The 18,544-nt window shown below is 55.3% G+C and overlaps 1 protein-coding gene across 6 annotated transcripts in view; it reads right to left on the bottom strand.

The window, feature by feature from the left end:
• Positions 1-18,544, bottom strand: part of NOS1 (nitric oxide synthase 1) — an 84,922-nt gene that overhangs the window by 18,147 nt on the left and 48,231 nt on the right. For all 6 annotated transcript variants that reach the window (XM_064674650.1, XM_064674649.1, XM_064674648.1 and 3 more), the window contains exons 4-16: positions 13,469-13,606; positions 12,878-13,023; positions 11,508-11,670; positions 10,256-10,347; positions 9,654-9,795; positions 9,006-9,145; positions 8,419-8,593; positions 7,284-7,385; positions 6,414-6,608; positions 4,838-4,923; positions 2,015-2,159; positions 900-1,004; positions 579-637 (exon numbers count right to left, since the gene is read on the bottom strand). In XM_064674650.1, coding sequence (XP_064530720.1) covers positions 579-637; positions 900-1,004; positions 2,015-2,159; positions 4,838-4,923; positions 6,414-6,608; positions 7,284-7,385; positions 8,419-8,593; positions 9,006-9,145; positions 9,654-9,795; positions 10,256-10,347; positions 11,508-11,670; positions 12,878-13,023; positions 13,469-13,606 — 1,688 coding nt within the window. The remainder of the gene's footprint in view (positions 1-578; positions 638-899; positions 1,005-2,014; positions 2,160-4,837; positions 4,924-6,413; positions 6,609-7,283; positions 7,386-8,418; positions 8,594-9,005; positions 9,146-9,653; positions 9,796-10,255; positions 10,348-11,507; positions 11,671-12,877; positions 13,024-13,468; positions 13,607-18,544) is intronic.

Here is an 18,544-nt window from a genome sequence, read left to right as displayed (position 1 = left end):
TCCCAGCGAGGGGGGATTTTCTACAACCCCGGATTCTGTCTCCAAGGCACCAGTTCCAGACTCGCTGTTACAAACATTGCAGGGTTTATAACAGCTCTTATTTTTCCCTAGAAATATTTTCACACGATGCATGAAGTTAAATTTGGTTTCCCAGCCCTCCCTCCACCTACATCCACATAACAGGGAACTCCCTTCTACCTCCAACTCCTACTATTTTTGTGTCTCCTGGACAGCCCCAGCTCTCAGATTCGATGATTTTGGGGAAGTTCCTACTTTTATTTGTTTGGTTGTTTTTTTTTTCATAGATTCCTGACTCTTAAAGCTGAACAAAGGAGCTTTGAAATGGAACTACAAGCTGGAGTCCACAGGCCCAGTGTGTTTGTCCTCCCTGGGACCTCCTCTCTCTCCATTCCCTGCTTCTCCAGGCAGGTCCCATCCCTTGGATCTTTGCAAATGTGATGCCTGCATGAGGATTTCCCACTCCCTTCTGGGAGGATGAAGGCTGAGAAGCAGGGTATCCTGGCTGGGGGGGCTGCTGGGGTTTGGAGTGGGGAGGGAGGGGTTTGGAGTGCTCTTACTTCCTCTCCTCCAGGTGGGAGTTGGGATTCTTCATCTCCATCAACGCGCAGCCAAATTTCTGCAGAAAGGGAATAAAAAAGGCCGTCAGTTTTGCCGGTCTCTGCAGGAAATGAAGCTGTGATCAGTGGCTGTGAGTGGGAATAAGCAGGTATCCCCATTTCTGAGCAGGCTGGATTTAGGCAGGTCCAGCACCATGTGTCACACAACGCCCAGACCTGTCCTGGGCCATTCCAGCCCAGTCTGGGCAAAAAGAGGATGTTCTTCCCCATGTCCCAGTGCCTGTCCCCTGCTGCACCCCCCACCCCTGTGCTCTGTCCTACCTCTCCGTTCTCGGGGGGGTCCCCGTTGCCGAAGGTGCTGGTGACCACCAGGACCATGGTTTCGTGCTCCAGGTGCACGACGTCGTACTCGTCCATGGACATCACCTGGGAGGGGACAGAGAGGGCAGCAGGAGCTGGGGGGATCCACCACCAGCCAGTCTGCTGGGATGGACCCCATTCCACCTGGAGATGGGACATGTCCCTGCTGACTCCATGCTGGTGCTCTGGCAGAGATCTCCCCACAGGGAGGATGAGGACAAGGGCCTCGAGGGACACGGATAACCATGGAGCTGCCACTCAAGAGGCTGTAGGAATATGTGTGCTACAGTGCAGGGGTATTAGCTGGAAAAATTCCTGTGCAGGTGTCAACCCAGACCCTGTGTCCTAGTTAGAAGAGCTGGGACCAGTTCATCGCTGGATGGGTGTAACCCAAACCTGGGTATTCTAGAGCCTTCCATGCCATTGCCCAGAAACTGTTATCAACAGACCATTTATACCCTCTGCCCAGAGCAGCCCTGACTCCTCAGGCCATAAACTGGGTGTTAAGAGGCCTGTGAGACAGGAGGGTGCTCCTGTCCTCATACCCATTGTGGAACTCCCCTCCCTGAGGGAGGTACTGGGCATTCCTGCCTGAACCTGAGGATAGATAATCTTGGGGTCTTGGGACTTTTTTAACCACCTGTGGGATCCAGAGGAAGACTGCAACCATCACTCTTGCCCAGACTGGACCAGCACTCTCACCAACAGGTTCTTTCCCCTCTCCTTTTACTTTGGACTCAGGGGGCCCAAGGAACACCACTCTGTTCATGCCCAGGGTGCTGGGTTATACATTTGGGTTTTGTGGGTTAAAACCAACTGTTTGTCTGTATAATCGTACTTATTGTACTATTTTATTAAATTGTTATTCTGATTTATAATCTGTCTTTTGAGTTGGGTTCATTTCCCCTGCCGGTTTACCTTAAACCAGCACACCCTGGGAGCTGCTGGAGTCCCTTGGCAGCCAGGAAGCTCCACGGGCATCGAACCACGTATTTTCCAACATCCATATATATTTCCTTGGCCCACCCATAATTCTGTGCCCACCCCCTTGCAGGAGTCAGGAGCTGGGGCAATACCTTGGCATCGAAAGCGTGTTTGAAGATTTCACACAGAGTTTTTGCATAGACCTGGGACTTCCCCGTCTCCGTGGCGTACAGGATGGTGGCCTTGACCCTCTTGGCCATGGCCTGTCCCATCAGCTTGGCTGAGAACTTCACAGCCCTAGGAAGCAAGAGGGGAATCCCAGTAAGAGAGTTTGCTGTCAGTGCCTCTAGCCCAGACCCTTTTATTCATTATTAAATGAACTGTCTGCCTTAAAAAGTTGCAGCGTCGCTTCTTTTGTGAAGCTGTGGAAGAGCACATTCATCTTGACTTGTCAGAGGGGAAGAGTGGATGGGGGAGCTTGAGCATGGAGCTGAAATAAATACCTGAATGGGTGTAAGAAGGAAAATGCTAACCCTGTGGGGGTGGGATTTCTGCAGGGGCAGAGAAGCAGAAGAAGAATTGGGGGTGGAAGTCACTGAAAGCACTGGCCAGGTAACGCCACAGGAAAAGCTGGAGACCAACCAGAGCTGAAGCTACAGGAGGAACAGGAGCTTCTCCATCCCTTTAAACCCAACCTGTCTGCCTTTCTGCAGGAGGTGTCTCACCCAACCTCACACCCACAGCCCTGAGACGCCAAGGAGGTCAGACAAAGCTGTCTGCACCCCCTCTCATCTGCACTCCGGTGACTCTGTGACCCTTCCTGGCAGGGAGGTTCCTCCCAGGGCCCAGGGGTTGCCCATTTCTCTGAGCCATGCCCAGCTGCCTCCCGTGGCTGCAGTCGTGACTGGCTGTGTGTCCTCCAGTTCTCCCCACGGGCTCAGCTCTGGCAGAGGGGCCTGAGAGGTCACCAGCCTCTCCAATCCTGGCCAGGGTGCTGCAGCACTGGGAATGCTGGCTGCCTGTCTGTGGCATCAGTGGGAGCACCGTGACAGGGCACAGGGGAGACACAAACCAGTTTTGGGGCACTGAGCCTGCTGTGGCCAGTGTGTCACATTAGAGCCATTCATAATCACATCAACACTTTCTCCTAAGTGCAGAGTATCTTCACCTTTTCTAAATGGACCATCAAGCCTTTAAATGGGGCCACCAGAGGTCTGGATTTAGCCTGATGCTACAACAGGGAAAGGGCAGTTTTTGGGAGGCTGAGAGAGCACAAAGCAGCTCCGTGGCCTTTGCAAGAGTAAGGGCTGCTTGGTTCCCTCTGCCAGGGGGATCAGACCCTGCCCCAGGTTCTGCAGTTCAGCAGGACTCCTGCATCCCCTTCAGATGAGCTGTGGGGAATGGACACTGCAGCTGGGCTGGTCCCACTGCTGGGAGAAGTCCAGCTTCCCACTGCCAAGGAGGGAAGAAATGCTCTGGGAGAATCCCTTAGGGAAAAAAAAAGGGAAGAAAGAAGAGGTAGAAACCGCCCCAGGATGGTTCATCCTGCCTCCCCTGGGCAGCTCCTCTCCATGTCAAAGTCAGCCTCAGGAACATTTCTATTTGCTGCTCTGTGATCACTCCTTTGCTTTCCTATGGGGGAAATGTCCCCTGTCCCCAGGACTCAGACAGTCCTCAGAGGAGGGAAGGGGCAGGACAGGCAGGGAGTGCAGGTTTGAAGGCTCAGATTTGGCCAGAACCAGCACAGCCTGTCTGACCACCCACAAGACCCCCCTGTGACCAGTGCCAAGCACAGCACTCGGGGCTGCCGGGCTGAGTCTGCCCCTCGTTCAGCTCATCAGCTCAGACTAACGGGGAGTTACACAAATAATTCCTTTTCCCTCCATCGGGAACAATGGAGATTTTTTTCTTTTTTTTTTTTTTTTTAAATTACCTGCCAGGCTCACGTTTTCATCAAGCCATCCCTCACCCGGGCACACACCGACACAGGCATTGTTTCTCCTCCCTCAGTGGCCCAATTAATCTCCCCCGTGCTCTCCCCAGCCCGGGCTCGGCTCCGGTGTCAGCTGAAGGAGCACATTCATCAGCTGCTGATCATGTTTATGGATGCAGCTCGCAGGAGGTGACAGCTGAAGAGTGGGAACAAACCGATGGGAGGGGCTGGTGGAAGCTGCAGCGTGGGGAGCTGCCGTGAGGAGCCAGGGCCACCTGGCAGCCTGGCCACCGACCCGGGGCACACCCAGCCCTCCCCAGCCTTGGCCAGCAGCTCCTCCTGGAGCTCCTACCTCCCTGCCAATGGCCCACGGGGGAGGCATTTGGGCCAGGATCAGCCTAAAGGGCCAAATCACACTTCATTCCTCCGCCCCTGCTGACTTGGAGCTTTGGCAGGGGAGAGGGACTCGTGTGGCCCTTTTCCAGGGGTCAAGTGACCATGAAGTGCAAATCTCAGCTCAGCCCCGCTCCATCTGCTGCCTGGAGGGAGATTCCTCCTTCCTGTCTCCCCCCCTCCTTGCAAGGAGGGTGTTTGGAGGGTTAGACACTCACTGGAGACCTCAAGGAGGTAAAGAATCACTGAGAAAAAGAGAAATATGGACACGAGTTTCATGTCACTTGTGCCAGCACAGCCCTGGACAGTGAGGGGAGGTGTCCCTGCCCCAAGGAGGCTGTGAAAGGAGAACCAGGTAACACCCCCCAAAAAAGTGGGAAGGCCATCCCTGAGCATCTCTTACTGGAGAATGAACAGCTTGGGAGAACAGACTATGTGCAACATCTGCTATTCACCTGGTCCCACACCTTCTGGTGGTCTAATGGGGTCTTCAAAGACTGTCTGCCTGTCCAAATGTCCCTCGTGGTAAAGCCCCCAGAGGTCCAGCCTCACACCCCTCTCTCACAGGGCAACTCCATCAGTCAGAGCTGCCCAAAACCAGGACCAGCCCCAAACACTCCAGGTTTTTCCAGAGCCTGCTGGTACTTACTTTGCTAACTTCTTAAATCCAATGGCCCTCTTCTTGGTGGGTGTCCCATTGACCCCTTTCCAGACGTGGGTGTTCCAGGGGTCCGGCTGCAGAGAGAAGGGCAGCAGTGCTCAGAGCTTTGGGAATGCTTCCATATATTAGAGATTTCCTGCCTCGAGGGAGGGGGGACCCATGGCTTGATTTGGGAGGGAAAGGAGCAGTGTCACCCCCAGGGAACCATCCAGAGGGAGCTGAGGGGGGGGAAGGGAGGGAGGGGACACTCAGAGCCCTCCCAGCTCCACAGGGGGGGCTGGAAAAGCCTTTTTTTTTATCTGCACATTGAGTACAGCCTCGAATTTGAGCTCCTTGAGCCCTTCCGGGAGCTTTGGGAAGGGCTGCCATGGGAAGGAGACCCTCTCTGAAGGGCTGGGGGCTCACCCACGGCTCTGCTGAACCAGGGGACAAAACCAGGGAGAGGCAGGAGAGAGGGAAAAGGAGCCAACGCCGTTTTCCACCTGCTCCAGGCGCATTGAGCCCCAAATCCCAGGGCTCCAGCAGCACCCAGGATTGAATTCCTCAAGCCATGAAGGGGAGGAGCAGCTGGGCTCCTCTTCACAGCTCTCCCTCATCCTTGGAGCCCCTGGGGGGTATTTTCTGGGCAGTTGGGCAACGGAGCATGCACAGAAAAATTGCAATATCATAAACCTTGCTGGCTTGTAACAGCATCTGGCCAACTGCTTTCTCACCTCTTGAGATGCTCCTTAACAGCCCAGAGGCGAAAAGAAGGCAGGCAACGCCAGAAGGGGAGAGTGATGGAAACACATCCTTCCCCCTCCCCGGCCCACTGTTTGGTTTTTTTTTTTTTCCCTAAGAGGCCCTTTGGGAAGGGGAGGCAGCAGAAGCCAGGAACAAGCACACAGAAGCTAATTCCGTGCCCTCACAGGCTGCAATCAGGGCCAGGAAGCATCGGGGTTCCTGGTGGGTTGGTTATAGAAATGAACAGACTGCTCCTGGTTTGGGATTGTTCCTTAAGGGCTCTTGACTAAAGGTCACATTGTGTGGAAACCACCGGAGCAGGGAGGGTTGGATAACGAGGGAGTGTCTGCTCTGGGGCTTTTTCCCCCCCATGGTCTGAAGTGTTAAATACTCCAGCAGCAGCATTTCAGCCTCCTGCCGGTCCCGCTGGGCAGGAGCCCCCCCGTCAGCCTGTTGGATCCCCAGGCTGGCAGGAGCCATCCACTCAGCCCTGCAGGCTGCAGAGGGGAGGGATACAGGCCTTTTCCAGGTCATTCCCTCACTCGCCAAAGTGCAAAATGAGGCTCTTCCAAAGGGAGGAGCTCTGCTCCATCCAAAAGTTGGGGGGGGTCAAAAAGTTGGGTGCCCACAGAGGGGCAAAAAGCCATTGCCCTGAGACAAGGGGTGACATCCAGGGGTTATTACAGGACATTAGGGCATCAATTAGACTTGTCATGGACCTGAGGGACAGCTTGCTGAAGGGATTAGATGGTGTTCCTGCCCTCCCTGCATCTTCTGAGCTCCCACCCTGCTCTTGGCCCCACCCCTGGGCACCCGTGGGAGGTGAAGGTGAGGACAGTACCTGGTACTCAAAGGAGGGGGTGAGGCGGTAGTTGAGCATTTCCTGGTGGAAAACTGGGGTGATGCTGCCAGACATGGGCGGGACAATCCACACCCAGTCGGCAGGACAGCCCCCACGGCACCGGTACTCGTTCTCCATGTGCTTGATGAAGGACTCCGTGGCCGAGTGGTGATCCACGATGGTCACCTTGTCACTCTGTTGGGGGAGGAGAGAACAGAGCCCACAGCTGTTACCACACCCCAGAAGGCAAGAGCCAAGATTTTGGAGCTGTCACAAATATTCCTCACTCCCATGGTCTTTGGAGATGACCCAGGGTGGCTGCTCTTCCCAAGGAAGCTGTAAAGCTGCCCCAGTCCTTCCTGGGTAGATGTGCTATGGGATCACTGCTCCTGTGATTTGTCATGGGCCAGGCAAAGACTGAGATGGCACCAAGAGGATGGAGCATCCTCTGCTTGTCCCCTTGGAGAGCTCTTTCATGGCTTGTGCAGCTCCATGGGGCAGCTCTGATCCAGCTCTGGGAAGGGCTCCCACCCTCTGAACTTGGATTGCCAAGCACTAGTTCAGCTACTGAACCTTTAAGTGCTGGCAGGGGGAGAACCTGGGCCAATTCTTGCCTCCTGGATGCGACAGAAGGGCTGGATCTTGCTCCCTAGGGATATTCCCTCTGGACCAGCAGAACTCAGGTGCTGGTAGTGCTGTCTTTAAAACATCCAGGGCACAGAGGTTATAAATTTTACTGCAGAACAGCCCCAAATTAGGGAGGCACAGCCCAATTTCAGCAGAGTGCTGCGTTCTCCTGGGATTGATGTCTCCATCCCGCTCCCCGTGTCCCTCGAGCCTGGCCCGAGCACAGTCCTGCTCCGGAGGTACCTGGAAGCTGTACAGCACAGCAATGTTGATCTCCACCAGGGCCTGGTCCTTCCACAGCGAGGAGGTTTTCCTCATGTCCAGATTCATCTTCTTGGCCACTTGCTGTAACAACACATGCAGAAAGTGAGGACTTCTCATGGCCAAGGGACCAAGAACTGGAGATCTCTGCCCGGGAGAGGAGCCCAGAGGAGGGACCCAGGCTGGCACAAGGCACCCTCAGGGCAGGGAAGGGCTGATGTTTTGCCTTCCCTTGAGAACCTTTGGTCCTGCCTTTTGCTCTCCATGGCAGGAGCACGGCCTTCCTTCCCCCCTGAGCAGAGGGAGGCGACCAAATGCCGCTCAAAGGGCCATGAGAGCAGTTGCACACACACACAAACACACACACACACACACAAACACACACACACACACACACAAACACACACACACACACACACACACACACAAACACACACACACACACAAACACACACAAACACACACACACACACACAAACACACACACAAACACACACAAACACACACACACACACAAACACACACACACACAAACACACACACAGACACACAGACACACAGACACACACACACACACACAGACACACACAGACACACACAAACCACACACACACACACACACACACACACACACACACACACTCGCTCTCACCCCTCTGGTTTTCAGGTGTCTGGGGAGCAGTGCAGCCCCTCTAAATAACCCAACATCCCCCTTGGAATGTCCCAGTGAATCCAGATGCCCTGCACTGGCACCTCCCCATGGCTTGGCTTTATCCCTCCCACCGTGGGCAGCCCCCAGGCCACGGCTGAGCACTCCAGAGGGGCCAGCTGGAGGGTCCCCATGGGCAGGAGCATCCCCGAGGAGCCACCAAGTGTCTCAGCACCCATGACCTCAGTCAAGCACACGACCAGCTGCCTGCTGATCCCTAAGATTCTCTGGGAAGTCCGTGGGGAGCTCAGTAGGCATCTGTGTTAGACACACAACAGCCAGCCCGTCACACCCTTGGCTCCAGGAGAACGGGTATCCTGTACTCCCCCACTGAAGGTAACGCTGTGCCGGTGTCCTGCGTGCTCCCCAGGATTCCCACTCCCCAGGAGCACCTGCAGGAGGAGTTACCTCCAGGATGTTGTAGCGGGAGTTGTCGCAGTAGTCACGGACCCCGATCTCGGTGCCCATGTACCAACCGCTGAAGGGGCAGGCGGAGAACTCCAGGCCCCCGATCTCCAGGAGCATGTTGGAAACTGCTGGCAGGCCATACCACTTCAGCCCCAGGTCCTTGAACCACTCAAACCTGCCAGGACAAACGGGGTTAGGCAACCAGCCAGACCTTTCCCTGGGAAGTGGAGCAGGAGGTCACTTTGCTGCCGGGGGGGAAGGACGTGAGCAGAACGAACCCTGGAGGCAACACCTCCCATGGGGGCTGTTTAAGGGGGGAAAGTGAGGTATCAAGAGTGCTGTGGAGTGGTGCAAGTCCTGGGAGACTTCAGGGAAAGGAGAACTAGCCCTCAGACAAGGACACAACTTGCTTTCCATCTCCAGGCTGCGCCAGCCTGAGCAAAGGGAAGACCTGGGGGGAAGGTCCTGGGTAAAGCACCCAAGCCATGGCAAGGAAAGGCCAAGCACAGGGGGTGGCTCGGGGTGGAACCAGAGGATCTCAGTCCTGCTGATCCCCTCGAGCAGCTCTGGGGCTTCCTCTGACTTACTTGGGGTGCCGGATGGGCACTTCCAGCACGAGCTCCGGGGGGATTTCGAAGAGCTCTGGATCGTTGCCGTTGGCTTGGAGGAGCAGAGGCAGGATATCAAAGCGTCCGTACGGCGCCTTCCAGCCTTGCTGGATGCAGATCTGCAGGAAAAACAGAAGTGGGGTCAGATGTCCCAGCAAGTCTCTGCTCTTCAAGCGCTATGGGCAGGGAGTCACATGGCTCCGAACGGGATTCCCAAGGATTTTCCGAGGATTTTCCAAGCTGTGCTCGGCTCTGTTATGGTTGAGTAATAACTTCCAACCAAGGGAGCTACAATGGGGGGTTGCCTGTCATAGGCAAGTAAAGGGGATTTGGGTTGAAAATGAGCCCAGAACTAGATCCCAGGTAGGAAGGTGGCTCTGGAAAATCCACTCATGCCATTTGTGCCTGTGACAGGGAAGAGGAAAACGGGTGAGAAGAGCAGAAAGGCGAAAAAAATACTCTTTATTCCTGAGAAGATACCTGAGGGCGAGCCAAGCCCAGCCTCCCTTTGTGGTGCTGCAGTGGGTGAGCTAAACCTGCTTGACCCACCCCCTCCTCACTCCTGGAAGTCTCAGATTTCCGGGTGTCCCCACCAGCCCCACGGTGCCCGGGAGGTTCCCCCGGTACCTCTGTGAGCTCCACGTTGGCAGGGTCTCCCAGGATGGTGCCGTCGGGCTGCTTGTAGCCGGCGTAGCGGATGAGCTGGGCGTTCCAGATGCGGAAGTCGTGCTTGCTGTCCGTCCGCTGCGGGAAGATGGTGATGGCAGACCTGGCAGGAGAAGGGGCAGCGCCGGTGAGGCCACCGGGAGGGGGGAAGTGCTGCAGGGAAAGGTGCTGTCCCTGCCTGTCCCACCACCCCGGGTAAGCCCCAAACGGTTTTACGCTGGAAGGAGTCACGGCAAGGCTCTGGAATTCGGGGTGCTTCCAGCTCCAGGCAGAAGCTGGTTGAAAACACCGGGTTTCTGACAAATCTGGAGAGCAGCCCGTGCTCTGTGTTTGACACAGAATATAGGAAAGGAGAAACAATAGGAAAATCTGCCCTCTGAGGTCCCACAGAGAGCAAGGGCTTGATTTGGACCAGCAGGACACCTTCTCCTCAGAGCGGGTCCCTCTAACACAGGGGAGGGCTGCAACCCTCCTGCTGCTGAAGGAGGCAACGTCAGCAGGGCCCAGAGCTGGGTTTGCACACATCTCAGAGGCCTCTGGACACAAACTCCCTGGTGGCTCACCTGAGGTTCCCTTTGTTGGTGGCATATTTGATGTGGTTGCAGATGTAGTTGAACATCCCGTGGGCTGTGGTGCAGTCCCGGGCATCAAACACCTGGAACAGGGGAAGGGATTGTGGTGATGCTACAGGATACTCCAAGGGCAGAGCCAGGCAGATGGAAACACAGCACATGGAGAACTCTAGACACCACTGCGGCTTCTTAGGGATTTAAAGATCCATAATTATGTGTTCTCTGCCTTTAGAACACGTGGATGTGTAATCCAGCTGCCCCTTTTGCTTTGGAGAGGTGAGTCATCTGCTGCTCAGGCAAAAACCTCCTCATTCCAGTGCTCCCAACCTGCTGCTGTCCCTGGCTTATCCAGCCATGATTTTGGGCTCTGCTCTGTTCCTCCTGTAGTTCAACACTCAAAGGTGAAATAGGATAGGGGTCAACCAGGTCTGAGGGACAGGGTGTCATGAAATCATAGAATGGTTTTGGGTTGGAAGAGGCTTTTAAAGAGCATCTCATTCCACCCCCTGCCACGGGCAGGGACACCTTCCAGCAGAGCAGGTTGCTCAGTGCTCCGTCCAACCTGGCCTTGGACACTTCCAGGGATCCAGGGGCATCTACAAGAGGATGGGGAAACCAGGAAAGAGGATCAGCAGGAAGCTTGAAGTTCTTTCAGGAATGCCCCCCCCCCAAGGCTCAGATGTGCCCAAAGAAACTGTGGGTGAGCTGAAAGCTGAGCTGGGAGCGAAGGAGGCCCAGCCCCCGGGCAGGCTGTGCCCACACTCTGTGGGAAGCTCCACGAGAGCTCCTCAGCAGCACTGGAGCTGGGCTCCAAGACACAGCAGGAGTTGTCATCTCTGTGCCAAGGGATTCCACTCGAGATCACTAATCCCCAGTCTGCTCTACACTTCCACCAGGCAGAAGGGCACTGAGCCAAACCCTCTCCCGCCGTAGCATCTCTGTACCAAGGGCGAGTGTGTCCTGCTGCCTCTCTGCAGGCACAGCAACAGTTCTGGAAGCAGCAGGGGAGATATCAGAGCATTGTCTGATTTTGGGAAACGTTCCCAGAGCGCCAGCCCCATTTCAGACACCTCAGCTACACCAGCCCCACCGATGCTTTTCCATCTCCCACCGAGTTCCCAGGCTGTGCACCCCCAAAGCTGCTGCTGTGTGATGAACACCCGCTGCTGTACCTGTGCTGTGCTTCCCCAGGTGTCTGAAGAGCAAGATTTGCCTCTCCACAGCTCCAGTGCTCCCTCTTTACCTGCAGCTTGGACCACTGGATCCTGCCCACGCAGCGGGCTGCGTTCCTCCAGGCGTGCTTGGCTCCGTAGATGAGCTCGGTGTCCCGCAGCTGGTAGGTGTCAGTGGCCTCAATCTCCTTGGTCACCTCCTCCAGCCTTTCCATGTGGGCCTTGGAGCCAGATCTGGGGGGGTGGGGAGCAGAGGAGGTGGCAGTTTGGGTGCTCTCCACCCGGGCGTGAGTTCTTCCCTCCTTAAGCACGTGTGTGCTCACACACACACACACACACACGTGTGCTCACACACACACACACACATGTGTGCTCACACACACACACACACACACGTGTGTGCTCACACACACACACACACACATGCTCTCACACACACACACACATACACACATACACACGTGTGCACACACACATGCGCGCACACACACACACGTGTGCTCACACACACACACATACACACACACATGTGTGCTCACACACACACACACATGCACACACACGCACATGTGTGCTCACACACACACACACGCACACACACATGCACACACATGCACACATGTGTGCTCACACACACACATGCGCACACACACACACACATGTGTGCTCACACACACACGTGTGCTCACATACACACACACATGCACACACACACATGTGTGCTCACACACACACACACGCACACACATGTGTGCTCACACACACACACACAGTGGTTGGCACAGACACACAACAAAACCAAACATTATGAGTGAAACTCCACTGAAGAAGCAGCTGCTCATGGGGCACCGGAGTCTCACCCTGCTTTGACTCACAAGTGTGAAAGAGTGGACCATGGAATCATGGAATGGTTTGGGTGGGAAGGACCTTAAAGCTCATCTCATTCCAACCCTCTGCCGTGGGCAGGGACACCTTCCACCAGCCCAGGTTGCTCCAAGCCCCGTCCAACCTGGCCTTGGACACTTCCAGGGATGGGGCAGCCACAGCTTCTCTGGGCAACCTGTGCCAGGGCCTCACCACCCTCACAGGGGTGAATTTTTTTCCTAATATCTGATCTAAACCTACTCTCTGTCAGTGTGAAGCCATTTCACCTTGTCCTGTCACTCCAGGCCCCCTGCAAATAATCTCCATCTTTCTCCCTTCAGGTACCAGAAGGTCACCCTGAAGCTTTCTGTTCTGCAGGCTCAACAATCCCCATTCTCTCAGCCTTTCCTCATAGGAGAGGTGCTCCAGCCCTCTAATCATGCTGGTACCTCCTCTGGACTCTCTCCAGCAGCTCCCTGTCCTCCCTGTGCTGGGGATGTAGAGCTTGAGGTGTCCCGTGTGACACCTGGGCAGAAGCAGCAGCCTGGGGCTGTGACCTTCTCCAGCCAGTCCTTACCTCTTTATGGAGGAGTAGTACTGGTCAATGAAGTCCTTGGCCAACAGGAGCACCTCCTCCTTTGTCCTGGTGTCCTCTGACTTGCGGATGTGAGGGCTGGGGGTCATCACTGAGCCCATGCAGATCTGCTCGGTGCAGGCGGTGGCCTGGTGGGACAGGAGGGGACAGGTGAGTCTGGGGTCACTGCAGCACTCCTGGTGACCTGAGCTGGGCTGGGGGAAGCCAGTGATTCCTACACAGAGGTTGGTGGTATCTTTGGCCAACAAGGACATTTCCAGCCTGTTTGTCTCCACCCTGTTGTTAGGGCTGGGTGAGACAGCTCAGCCACGTGCAGTCAGCTCTGCTCCCGTCCAACAAGGATCATCAGGGCTCGTGGGATTCTTGCCCAGGCTTGGTGTGAAGTCAAGGAGAGGTGGAATTCCCTCTCCCCCAGCTTATTGCACCACAGGTTTAAAATTCCAACCCTCCTGGAGACCAGACTGACCTGAACTCATCCCCTCCTGCATTTGCAGTTAAAACCACCTCGGGAACGCCGTGATCCCCTCAGCTGTGCTCAGACAGCTTCTGGCCAGTCCCACCAGCTCTACTCACCATGGCAGTCTTGAGGTGCAGGGTGTCGTGGAGCACAGAGCCCGTCTCCCAGTTCTTGATCTTCACGAACCGCGGGCATTTGGAAGGGCTCCCGTTGGCCGTGTTCTTGGTCGGGGACTGACGCCCGGACGGAGGTGGCTGGACAACAGGGAACACCAGGAACAAGGTCAGGCACGGGGAAAGGTCACAACAACAGGCAGCATCTTGTGTTAGAGGATGCCTGTGCTTAAGTTCCAGTGGTAACATAGCGAGACCACGAGGTGTGTTGTCCAAATATTTGGCATTTCTGGGGGGATCCTACAACGGGGCAGCCAACTCTTAATGCAGCTGAGAAGTCATGTCAGGTTATGGGACAGCCAAACCTGTAGAAGAGGAGGTGAAAACAGGGGTAGAACTGACTTAGAAGAATGCCTTGTGGAAGATCTCTGCACTGCATTGGGTGTTCCTTTCCAAGGAGCATCACCTGCCCAAGTTCTGCCTCACTGGCTGGAGCACTGTGAGACAGAGCTAACAGCTGGTCATTCCTCTGAGCAAGCCAAAGGCACTTCTCCTTTGATAGCAGCGCTGGAAGATCCCAGGAATAAGGATGGATAAATTACCATGCTGAGTCACGCGTGGTTGGATACCTCAGCTCAGCTCCGAGCCTCCAGCCCTCCCTGGTGCTCTGCTGGCTGTGCTCAGCCAGCACTTCAAGAGTCCTGTGCCAACAGGAGGAGAGTCTCAGCCAGCACAGAGATTGTGAGGAGAAGAACTGGTTACAAGTGCTTCTTTTTGTGTGTTTTCACTGATAAAATCTGGATTTTATTCTGTGGCCCTTATTCACCCCAAGCACTTAGGAGCTTAAAGAGCGCTCGGTGTCTGCCAGCGTGCCGTGGGACAGGGAGCTCTGGAAATGCTTCTCCTCGGAATCAAATCTTGCAGTAGGAGGTAATTCCATCACTGTGACCACAATGCTGTTGCTGCAGGTCTCAGGGGGAGATCTGTTCCACCCCAGAGCATCCTGGCAAACCCTGTTTGTATTTGGCACCACTTCAGGATTAAATCTCTGCAAATTATCCCTGAGCCTGGACCGAGTTTGCTGTACCCTTCCTACATGAGTCCCGTGGCTGGTGTCCCTTTCTGATCCATCTGTGAGGGTTTTTTGGAGGTGGCACTGCCCTCAGCAGAGCTGTGCAGAGTCTCACCCTCCTTTTGGGGGGTTCTGGGCCCGTGTCACAGTTGCACTGGCAGCAACAGCACAAATTCAGCATTACACACTGGAAGAGCAACCAAGGAAGAGCCAACACAGGGTGGAAGAAGCTCTTGGTTCAGGAGGGAAAGCAACAGGAGCCACGAGGATAACAAAGCAGGTGAGGCTCCAGATCTGACTGGTTCCTGCTTTGCCAGACAGAGGATTGCTCTGCTTTCCCAAAGCAGGGAGAGATCCATGCCTGACTGATCCCTGAGGGCTGTGCTGAGCAGACACCTCTGCACTGCCCTGGTGGCACTGTTGGCCAGAGTTTTTGCCCAGTCCTTGTTTTTACCATATGCTCCAGACTCCTTTTTTTCCCTGGAAAACAGGGATTTTACAGTCAAGCAGCCTGAGGCTCACAGTGTGATACCATGCACTGAAAGCACATGCTGGGAACAAGGGACAGAGGCTGGAGGGGCAGGGAGAGATTTACAGCCTGACCCTCTGGGCTGTGCTGCCATGGATCTCCATGACATTCCTCATGTCACAAACCCTGTGGTCTTCCCAAGGAGAGTTTCAAAGCCCCTGAAGCCGAGTGACCAAGCCCTGGATCTCAGCCTCCCCTTCCCATGCTGCAAAAACCAAACATGAGAACCACGCAGAGCTCGAAACCAGCAGTAAATAAAAAGAACCACCAAAATGTAGCCCTGGAAAAGCACAATTTTTAAGTTGATTGTTTTCAGCTTTAGGGAATCGCCCCTGAATTTTGGCAGTGGCAGCTCCTGGTTGTTTTTCCCCCCTGCTTGTTTTACTCTTTCAAGGGAATGAAATCATTTTTTAGCCACTACCAGCATCCTGTGCTCTCTGAGCCACCCTGAGCGCCCAGGGGAACAATCTGCCACCTTCCTTCCGAGCCTGATTGCTGAGAGCAGCTCTGTGAGACTGGTCAAACGAAGCTGAAAGGTGCTGCTCAGAAATGCAACTGAAACCAATCCTCACCTGCTGCTCCTCCCGCCAGACAGAAATCGGGAGCGCCAGGCGGGAAGTGTTGATTGTTTAAATCCCAGCTAGGTTTGATTTCCTGACAGGGCGTGCTGCTAAACAACATCTTGGCAGAGCAGGGGTGGCCCAAGAATCCAGGGGGATTTGTGCCATGAATCCAGGGGTAGCCATGACCCTCGGAGGGAGAGAGCTCCAAGCTGGAGGGCACTGGCTGCTTAACATCTGGCTACAGATGTTCTACCCTGGGCTCCCTCAAAGCTGCTCCCTTTCCTGTTTGTCTTTTTTCCTGCGGGATCTGGGAAAGCTCGAATCTTGGAGTCACAGAAACATTAAGGTTGGAAAAGACCTCCAAGATCATCGAATCCAACCTGTGACCCGTCACCGCCTTGTCAACCAGAGCAGAGCACTGAGTGCCACGTCCCGTTGTTCCTTGGACACCCCCAGAGGGATGGGGACTCCAGCAGCCTCTTCCAGTGCCTGACAACCCTTTCAGCCTGTGCTGAGAGAGGGCCCCGGAGCGGAGGGATGCCAAAATCCTGGGATGCCATCCAGGCTGGAGCATCCAAGGCAACACCACCTCCAAGAAGCAGAGGTGTCAGGTCTGCCAAGCACACCACAGAGCAGCTGTGGAGAGAGACACGCAGGAGAGACAGGGAAGCAGCTCTGTGTGTGTGTGTGTGTGTGTGTTCCTTCCCCGCACAGCAAAGCTGAAGCCAAATATTACCCCTCGTTCTGTCTGTCAGGGAGGCTGTGTGAGATCCTTTCATGTTCTAATTAGGCAGCTGGGATATTAGTGACTCAAGGGTGGCACAAACTGGAGAGCCGAACGCAGCAGTCGGGGCGCACACGCGTTATGCAAACGCCTTTTGGCAGGGGGTGTGGTGGCTCTTGTCGGCAGCACGCAGCCCCTGAGCTGTCTGGAGACAGCAGGAATGCAGGCCTGGGTGCTCCTCGGGGCCAGAGTGACGGGGAGCATCTCCCCTTTTGGGATCTGAGTGGGATCTACGGGTCCTCACCCTTCCCGCGCCCTGCCCTGGTTCCCTGCTGGAACCCCCGGGCTGGGGGGCAGCAGGCAAAGCGTCACCAGCTGGGCAGGGGAGGGGATTGTCCCGCTCTGCTCTGCACCGGGGAGGCCTCACCTGGAATGTTGTGGCAGTTTTGGGCACTGCAGTGTGAGAAAGATGTTAAGCCAGAGGCCAAAGGAGGGTAATGAAGATGGGGATTTGAATGAAGATTGGTTTGAAGCCATGTGAGGACACTGAGGGCTCTTGGTGTGTTCAGCTGGAGCAGAGGAGACTGAGGGGAGACCTCACTGCAGTTCCAACTGCCTGGGCAGGGGCAGAGGAGGGGCAGGGACTGAGCTCTGCTCTGGGGGGACCAGGGACAGCAACCAGGGAATGGCTGGAGCTGTGTCAGGGCAGGCTCAGGTTGGATCTCAGGCAAAGGTTCTTCCCCCAGAGGCTGGTTGGGCACTGCCCAGGCTCCCCAGGGCAGTGGGCACAGCCCCAAGGCTGCCAGAGCTGCAGGAGGGTTTGGGTGATCCTCTGGGGCACAGGGGGTGACTCTTGGGGATGGGCCTGTGCAGGGACAGGAGTTGGACTGGATGATCCTCGTGGGTCCCTCCCAGCTCAGCAGATCCTGTGGTTCTGTGATGAAGACTGCAGCACAAGCCCAGGTCAGAGATATATGGCCATGCTGACATTTCGTTCCAGACTTTGCTCACTGAAAGTGTGGGGGGTTTTTTTTTGCTTTTATAAAGCTGTAAATCACCCTCACAAGCGTGGAGCTGATATGACTCCCTTCCCCTGAGAGCTACACGGACACAAACCTCCCCGTTACCCGGAGCTACTAAAAACAAATCAATCCACACGGGCTGAAACGGGGCCTGGCGCAGCTACAACACCTTTCCATCAGTCAAATGGAGGGTCAGGGGGATTGGGCTCCTGGGAAACAAGTGAAAAACACGCTGCATGACCTTGCAAAAAATAAAAGAGGGCCGGGGGATCGATGCCCAGCGGGTCTTTCAGCACCTCATTACGAGCCTGGGTGAGCATTCACCACCTGGCCAAGAGAATCCACCAAACCCTGCTCTGAGGAGCAAGGTGTGGAGAAAGCTCCCACTCGGCTTGGCTGTGCCCTGTGTTAATGGTATTTATTGCTGCCTGGAAGAGGTTGAGTTGCCCTGAGCACACCCAGAGCCCCTGGGGAACAGGCTGCAGGGAGCACGGGGTGTGTGGGGGGGGGAAACCAAACTGCTCCCTGAAGAGCAGGCGGAACGATCTGGGGATAAGAAGGATAAAAAAGAAAGCTGTGCATCTAGTGCAAAAAAAAAAAAAAAAATAATAAAGAGTTTAATAGCAGCTTAAGACTGGAGGTTTTTGGCAGCTCTAACATGGAGAGAAATTAAGCTCTGAACACAAGGTTATAAAGTGCTTATAGTAACAGACACGTAACCGTGAGGAGCTTAGCAAAGGAGGCAGGAGAGTCTTTCCAGAGCTGGGGCAAAGGGAGCAGAGCTGTGACCTGTGCTTGGGTGAGACGGGCTTCTGAGACCTGCCCCAGTGCATGAACCACGTGGTGGGACAGGGGGCTGCCCGGGGACATCCCTGCAGAGGCAGAACAGAGCCCGGGGATGGCCCCGTTGGGGTGTAGGTGACACCCACTGCGAGGTTGGCTGTGCTGCTGGGACACCTCACCTCAATCCTGAGCCTCAGCCAGGCAGGGGGAGGGTGGAATCGGTCCCAGCTGCATCTCAGCACCCAACCAGGTTGGTTAAAACCATGCAGCAAGGCTGGTGTGGTCAGGAGCATCTCAGGTGCCCTGTGTGTCCACCAGCACCAGCACGGTGGGTGTCACACGTCCCATGGGGCTCTGGCTCTGTGAGGCTGCACTGGGGACACAGA

This window comes from Pseudopipra pipra, chromosome 18, assembly GCF_036250125.1.
Source record: "Pseudopipra pipra isolate bDixPip1 chromosome 18, bDixPip1.hap1, whole genome shotgun sequence".
Taxonomy (NCBI): Eukaryota; Metazoa; Chordata; class Aves; order Passeriformes; family Pipridae; genus Pseudopipra; species Pseudopipra pipra.
The sequence above is the reverse complement of the archived record's forward strand: the minus strand, read 5'-3'. Positions and strand labels throughout refer to the sequence as shown.